Source organism: Harpegnathos saltator, unplaced genomic scaffold, assembly GCF_003227715.2.
Source record: "Harpegnathos saltator strain DR-91 unplaced genomic scaffold, Hsal_v8.6 scaffold621, whole genome shotgun sequence".
Classification (NCBI taxonomy): Eukaryota; Metazoa; Arthropoda; class Insecta; order Hymenoptera; family Formicidae; genus Harpegnathos; species Harpegnathos saltator.
The window spans coordinates 29160-37772 of record NW_020230451.1 but is presented as its reverse complement, the minus strand read 5'-3'; the positions used below and the strand labels follow the sequence as shown (position 1 = coordinate 37772).

The 8613-nt window shown below is 38.8% G+C and overlaps 1 protein-coding gene across 1 annotated transcript; it reads left to right on the top strand.

The window, feature by feature from the left end:
* The first annotated feature begins 1283 nt into the window (after nt 1-1283).
* On the top strand, nt 1284-7682 carry LOC112589827 (uncharacterized). Its single transcript, XM_025304538.1, has 3 exons — nt 1284-1776; nt 6142-6544; nt 6755-7682. Exons 1-3 carry the CDS (start codon nt 1284-1286, stop codon nt 7680-7682), a joined length of 1824 nt encoding a protein of 607 aa, XP_025160323.1.
* The last annotated feature ends 931 nt before the right edge of the window (nt 7683-8613 follow it).

Genomic DNA, 8613 nt, shown 5'->3' with positions numbered 1-8613 from the left:
ATATTTACAAATATTTACATCATTTAATGATATAAATATAACGTACCTTTGGTCAAACTATTAAAACAGCTTTCACTGAATAAGCAATTTTCCGAACAGCGATTTAGCAACATATGAAAAAAATATTAGCCAAAAATTAAGTAAAAATTCTAGTTTGCATTACATGTAAAAAATTTGTAATATATGTCAACTGATTATTTAAAGATGATATAGATTACCTTATAAATAACGTCGTTCAATATTCACTACTGCTTGATTCCTTCCTGAGATAGATGGGCTATACAACAAAGACGCTGCACGCCGGTTATCTCTGGACTAGCACAAGTCTGTTCTTTGTAGGTACACTAAATTAGGTACGCAAAATTTGTACACACCGGCGCACCTATAAAGAACAGACCACATCGTTTTTCGGACGATACTAATAGTTATATAATATTAAAATGATATTAATGTAGCATTTGTTATATATAACGTGTAATAACGTTATATATAACGTGTATTGCAATATATAACGTGTAATATTTCTATTATATCGCTGTTATACAATTATAACCAATAAATAACAGACAAATATAACAGTTATAAAATACAGTTATATTGTAGTTACAAAAGAAAATTATGTAACATCAATATTAATAATGTATAACTTCTGTTATATTGCATGTTACTTCTAGGTTATATAATAGTTATATTCGGTGTTTGCTGGGATGTTGACAATTTTTTTAATAAGTTGAACGAAGTTTTGAAAAGGAATTCTTCCTTTATGAATGGATCCAGACTTTACAATATGAACGAAACTAGCACTAGCACAGTGCAAAATACCCGAAAAATTGTCTCTTTTAAAGGTGTAAAGCAAGTGCATCAAGTGAAGAGTGCGGAGAGAGGTACTTCAGTAACAACCTGCTGCTTTACTAGCGCTCATGGAGTGGTAATACCTCCAGTTATGATTTTCCCTCGCAAATATTATAAGAGTAATATGGCACTGAATGTTTTCCCTGGAACACTTGGACTAGCCAATAGCAAAGGCTATATGACAAAAGAGACCTTCGTTGATGTTATGAAACATTTTGTAAAGTGTTCAAATTCTTCTAAAGAAAATTCTACGCTTCTTTTAATTGACAATGTTGAAACTCATTTATCAGTTAACGCTATAAATTTTACCCGGGAAAATGGAGTAACGCTTTTTACTTTTCCTCCCCATTACACACAAACTCCAACCGTTAGACGTCGGAATTTTTGGTCCTTTTAAGTCATATTATGATAATGCTATAAATAATTTGATGATGAACAACCCTGGTGTCCCTGTAACTATTTATCATGTAGCAGGATTTGTGCGAGAAGCTCTAATTAAGGCAGCTATTCCAGTAAACATTATTGCCAGTTTTGAGAAGCCAGGCATATATCTTTTCAGCCGATCTGTATTTCAAGATGCAGATTACATCATGTCTACAGTAACGGAACAGCTGGATCCAAATGAGAGAGCTAACAATCCAAATGGATCCGAAAACCTGAGAGAGACAGTAACCACCTCAGCATCAAAAACTTCATTGACAGTAATAGCTACGGCCATAACCAATACTAATGACTCATTCATAAGTCCATCAGATTTCAAAAGTTATCCTAAAGTACAGCCTAAACAGAATACGAGAAAACCCAGAAGGAAGGGTAAATGTATGATTGTCACAGATAGTCCAGAGAAGAATGAAATACAGGAACGTGAAACACAACAGATAGAGAAAAAACAGAAATCTGAAAAAAGGAAAAGACAGCGAAAAAGTAATAAGAATAATTCAGAAACAGTTTAAACAAAAAAAAGAAAATAAAAAAAGAAGAGAGTACAGAGAGTTTAAGATTTTGATAAGACGTCAAATGATCTAAACTTTGATATCGATTCGTCGTGAGAGAAGAAGAATTAAATTTGAGGAGGTTAACGCGACATGGGAGGAGGATGATATTACGATAATTCTATATTTGTTCTCTTCGGTATCTCTACATAAGTATAGTAAGTAATTTTATGTTCATTCCTTTCGTTATAATAAGCAATTTTATGTTCGTTTCTTATGTCATGTTTGTAGTAGTAAATTTAATTGTGCAAACAAACAGCCAAAGATTTAATGTTTTTATTTTATTTATGGTTTTTATTTTTTTAGAAGTGTGGAAGTAGTTACAGTTAAAGAATAATTGTGATTTTTAGCAACAAATACTAGTCTATGGCTGTTAATGTGTGCTATGTCCTCTTGACTGAAATTAGAAATTTATTCTTGAAAGGCAGTATTCTGTTTCGTAATAATTTTATGTCTGTTCTTTTCGTTATCTCTGTATAAGTATAATAAATAATTTTATGTTCATGCCCTTTTTGTTATAATTATAATATTCAACTTTATGTTCGTTCTTTCGTCATGTCTGTATTAGTAAGTTTATGCAAAGTCTATGCAAAGTCTATGCAAAGAGCAGCCAAACAGATTTAATATTGTTTATATTTTATTTATGTTTTATACTTTCTAGAATAAATTTTATTTTACATATGTAATCATTTTATTTAAATACTCTTTGCCTGACACTTGAAGCATTTATTCTTTACATGTATATGTAATAATACTTGAGGAGTTAAAAACTATTTTTTCATGATTGTCACTATTTGCCTCTTAGGATGTCACTACTACATGGGCTAAAAAGTCTTTGGCCTGACATATAGATGGCGCCACAAACTAAAAATCCTTATATTTCCTATAGAGTACCAACCTTAACTTAGATGCTGTAAAAATTTCATGATATTTCGTTGACTCGTGTACAAGTCATAGCTTTCGAAGTGACGTTACCTCTGAATTTATCTTTACTATGGAAAAAAATGAATTTCGTGTTTTGATTAAACATTGCTTCCTGATGGGAAAAAAACACTATTGAAGCAAAGGCATGGCTTGATAAATGTTATGGCACATCTGCCCCACCGAATTCAACCATCAAATATTGGTTTGCTGAGTTTCGTCGTAACCGTACGAGCACAAATGATGCACCACGTTCAGGAAGGCCAAATGAGGCAGTTACTCCAGAAAACATCCAGAAAATCAGTGAAATCGTGTTGAATGACCGCAAAATGAAATTGAGTGAGCTAGCTAACATCATAGGCATCTCAAAGGAACGCGTTGGTCATATCATTCATGAATATTTACACATGAAAGAGCTTTGCGCGCGTTGGGTGCCGTGTTTTTTGACAATTGAGCAAAAAGCGGAACGTGTTCGACTTTCAAAGCAAAATCTGGCCCTGTTTAACCGCAATAAGAAGGAGTTTTTGTGTCGATTGGTCACAATGGATGAAACATGGATCCATTACTACACACCGTAGTCCAATCGGCAGTCAGCGGAGCCTGGTGAAAGCCGTCCGAAACGCCCAAAGACACAACAATCAGCCGGCAAGGTTTTGGCCAGTATTTTTTGGGATGCGCATAACATAATATTCATTGATTATCTTGAACATGGTAAAACTATCAATAAAGAATATTACTGTACATTACTGGATCGATTGGACGACGAGGTCAAGGTCAAACGGCCACATTTGGCAAAGAAAAAAATTTTGTTTCACCAAGACAATGCTCCAGCTCGGAACGACCGATAAATTAAAGAAATTGCGCTATGAATTGGTCCTGCATTCCCCGTATTCTCCAGACCTGGCTCCAGCGACTCTTTCCTTTTTCCCCGACTGAAGCAGTGGCTCGCTGGTAAAAGATTTTACTCGAATGAGGAGGTCAAGTTGGAAACAAATGCCTATTTTGAGGGACTTGACACCGAGCACTATAAGACCGGCATCGAAATGTTAGCGGACCGTTACACTAAGTGCATTACTCTAAATGGAGATTATGTCGAGGAATAAAACACTTTTTTTTATTAAAAAAATTATTTTTTCATTGTTAAGCCAAAGCCCATGTAGTATTTGCCCCAGGATGGGGAAAATAGTGACAAAATGCAGGTTGCGGTTTTTATGAAAATTTCGCCCTTATATCTGACTTATGGAACTTTTACTTCAGTTTTTCGTATAATTGAAGATAAGTATCTTCTTAGTAAAACAGCTGATCTTGATAACTTGAAACTAGTATGTACGGAGGAGAAAGAAAATTTGTCACTATTTGCCCCATCTTCCCTTACAGTCTGGTGAATAAGCCGCGTGGAATAACACTTCTCAGCGAAGTGCTTTTAACGTTTCCTTGACAGATTTTGTGACGTGAGGCCGAGCGTTGTCATGAAGCAAAATCATTTTATGCTGTCCCGTTTCATACTCTCGTCGTTTTTCGTGTAATGCTCGGTTCAAATGGATCATTTATTCTCTGTAGAGATCCCCTGTGACTGTTTAATCACTTTTCAATAGCTCATGGTACAGCACACCCTTCTGATCTCACCAAATACAGAGCATTGCCTTCTTTCCATGGATATTCCGTTTTGGCGTTGATATTGAGAGTTGGCCAGGGTCGCAAATAGTTTTTCGACGTTTGGGCTTGTCAAAATAAACCCATTTTTCATCCCCAGTGATGATACGATGTAAAAATCCCTTTCTTTGTTGCCTAGCAAGCAGAATTTCGCAGGTGGTTTTTTGCCTTTCAATGTCTCTTGGCTTCAGTTCAAGGGACCCATTTATCTTTCTTATAAACTTTTCCTAAGGCTTTCAACCGATCGGAAATGACAGATTAAGCACAATTTAATGCTTCTATAAGTTGCTTTTGCGTTTAACATGAGTCTTCGTCCACTAATGCTTGCAATTCTTCGTCTTCGAATACTCTTGGCCGTCCAGAACGCTCTTTGTCTTCTACATCAAAATCACCAATTTTAAAGCGTCGAAACCATTCTCTGCATGTTTTATTGGAAGGAACATCATCACCATAAACTTCTACAAGCATTCGATGAGCTTTAGCTGCAGTTTTCTTCCAATTAAAGCAAAAGATTAACACTTCGCGCAAATGACACTTATTTGGCTGAAATTTCGATATTTTCGATGCAGTGAAAAACAATGTTCTTGATGCAAACGTATATTTTTATGTACTGAATGTTATTGACAGGTATCAAAACAAGTTATTAAGCTTCGTTTAGACATTAGAGGTTAATGACAGTTCTAGCTATAGCTACTTGTCACTAAACGGACGGAACTTTCCGATTTACCTAATAGTAGCGTACTCATCTCCCTCGGACGCGAAGCTAAAATGACTGCATATTATGTACTACGAAAAATCCCAGCATTACAATCCAGTATTAAATTTAAGAGCTGCATCGGGCAGCCAAGGTTATTGTATACGTTATAATAGCAGATATAAGCCGGAAAGAGGGATTCGGTGCTCAAACGCATGTCCACGATGTCACGGCGCTCCAGCGTGCGAGAAATCAGGCGTAGAATTAATACGATATGCCGCGTGTCAATGTGAATTTTATGTATCGGTATGTTTCGAGCGTCATCGTGTGCAAAAATCGCTCCAAGGTGCTTCATTTTTGAGCATCTGTAATATCCTGAGAGTTTGCAGCGACTGTGGCCGTTTGCGAAACTTGAGGAACAATCACAATTGCAATGAGATCTTTTGTCGTGTTTGCAACTCGTTGCAACCAGTGAATCATCTATGCTATATGAAATCACTGCGATGCGACACTGGTTCATCCGACACGATGAATCAGCAGCGAGTAGGAAACGAAAACGTAGTTGATGACATTGACGAAGCGACAGAAACAAGGAGGCGCGTAAAAGGTCGCATCTCGTTTGTGTTCTATGATTTTGAGACGCGTCAAGACGATACGATCGAAGGCATAGAAAACGTTAAAACTCACGTTGTGACGCTCTTGCGCAGCAGATATGTGAAAGCTGTATGAATGTAGACGATATGGCATTGCGATGTCGTTGGTGCGGGATACGCGAATTTATATTTCGAGATAATCCGGTGAAACAATTCGTCGATTTAGTCACGAGATCGAGGAAGAGTTTCAAACATATTATCTGCATCGCACACAACGCGAGCGCATTTAATGCGCAATTTATCCTACGGTACTTGGTCGAGAGCGGTATTCGGGTAGAACCTAAACTTATTTTAAACAGTACGAAGATTATATTGTTAACCGTCGGGCAAACAAAATTTATCGACAATGTGAATTATATGCCTATGCGCTTGTCAGCATTAAAAACCTTCGGGTTAAAAGATACTGCTGGCAAAGGACTGTTTCCGCAATTATTTAACACCGTCGAAAATCAATATTATATCGGACTGATACCATATGCAAGATACTATTCTCCCGAAACGATGAGACCGCATGAGTGTGAACAGTTTTTAGAATGGTACGAGGATATGGTGCGCAAAAACATAGAATTTGATTTCCAACGGGAAATTGTGAGCTATTGCCGGAACGATGTCGACATTCTTCGACGGGCTTGTCTTGCGTTCCGTAAGATTTTCCTGGATCGTGGAAAAGTATGTCCGTTTGAAGAATGCACAACCATCGCCTCTACGTGCATGAAAGTTTTTCGTAAAAACTTTCTGCGTGAAAAGGAGATAGGTATTATTCCTTTGGGTGAGTATCGGTATGTTAACAATCAATCCTGCAAAGCGTTGAAATGGTTGTGAATAGAGCGCAAGCTCGGTCATAATATAACACATGCAGGTAGATTTCGCGAACACCGCATACTGGAAGGGCTGCTGGTCGATGGATATTGCGAGACAACAAACCCTGCGCAAAAACACTTGTTGCAATTTCACGGGTGTTTTTGGCATGAATGTCCCGTATGTTTCAGGGTGAATCGTGATAGCCTACTCTCGACTACCGTAAAGAGGAATATGATTGACTTGCAATACGAGTGTACACGCGTAACAACATCTCGTCTACAGAAGCTAGGTCACATCATAATGGAGAAGTGGGAGTGCGTCTTCGATCGGGAGTTGCAGGACAATCAACCAATGCGCGATTTCCTTGCGAATAACTCGATGTTAGAAACTGAGCTTCTCGATCCTCGCGAAGCATTCTTTGGTGATTGTACAGGGAACATCGTCACCCGGTACGATGTTACGGGTACGGAAAAGATACGTTACGTAGATGTATGGTCCTTATACCCGTTTGTGCTAAAGACGGGCTCTTTTCCGCTCGGTCACCCGGACATGTACGTGGGCGAAGAATGTTCCGCTTTGATTGGTATAGCCCCCGGTTTTGACTTTAGCAGAGTGGAGGAGGTCGTGCGGTGCAAGGTGCTCGCTCCGCGTGATTTCTTTTACCCTATATTTCCATTTCGCGTTCGCAGAAAATTATTGTTCGCCCTATGCCGTAGTTGCAACGAGACATTTTCTCAATTTCCGTGCACACACGACACACCGGCCAATCGAGAATTCGAGGGTACCTGGGTATCCTGTGAATTACGGAAGGCTATAGAGAAGGGCTATATCGTCAGGTCCGTGAGCGAGATATGGAAATACAAGATTTCACAATACGGCCCAAGTACTCGGCTGGAGGTATGTTCGCAGGATATATCAACTGCTTTCTGCAACTTAAGCAGGAGCGGATGGCCTACTGAATGCACCGGCGATGAAAAGGCCAAAGAGCGATACCTGCAGGAATACGAAAAAACAGAGGATATTGTTTTCGATAGAAACAACATCGCGATAAATTCGGGGTTGCGTTCGGTTGCAAAGCTTTATCTAAATTCGTTCTGGAGTAAATTCGGTCAGTGATCTAATCTGCCGAATACCGAGATCGTTAAGACACGCGAACATTTCATGTCGCTGCTCACGAGTCCCGAGTATGAAATCATAAATATATTGCCCGTGAATGATGAGGTTCTCTACGTTTCATGGTGATTACGACAAGAGGCGTTTGTTCCTTTTGCAATTACAAACGTCGTAATAGCGGCCTACATGACGGCACAGGCACGCTTGAAATTGTACGTTTATTTAGAAAAATTAGATCGTAGAATGTTATATTATGATATTAATTCATGTATATACTTGAGCACCGGTGACCCTAATAGGTACGGATAACTTTTTGGGCGATATGACGGATGAACTCGAAAGTTATGGTCAAGGTAGCTACATAGAGTCCTTTGTATCTGGAGGCCCAAAACTTTATGCCTATGTCGTTCGTATTCCACAAGGTAAAATCTATGAAATTTACAAAGTAAAGAGGATAACCTTGAACTTGAAGACTTCGAAATATATTAATTTTAGTAGTATAAAAAATGTATTAATCACCAATAAAATACTTATTGATGAGAACGAGGAGGATAAGAAGGATGCGAGGAAAACTTCGATAAATCTACGTTTCAGAGTGATTCAACATACAGCGTTTTACGACATTGTAACGAGAGACGAGAACAAGTCATGCGTGCCGGTGCTACTAAAACGTAAATTCGACGACACAGGTCCAGCGATGCAAACTTTGGTCCCCGAGCAGCATGACGTAGGCGACGGCGCGCGGCGGCGAGCGGCGGCCCGCGATGGCGCGAAGTAACGTATGGGGGACTAGACGAACGGCGACGTATTATCTACTGTCTCTTTCTCGCTCGTGTAGCTTGCTATGTAAGCCGCGCGATTTTTCTCATTATGCCTATGCCTCACTCTTTCTCTCTCTCGCTCACTCGCTCGCTCTTCCTCTCTTCTCGCTTTC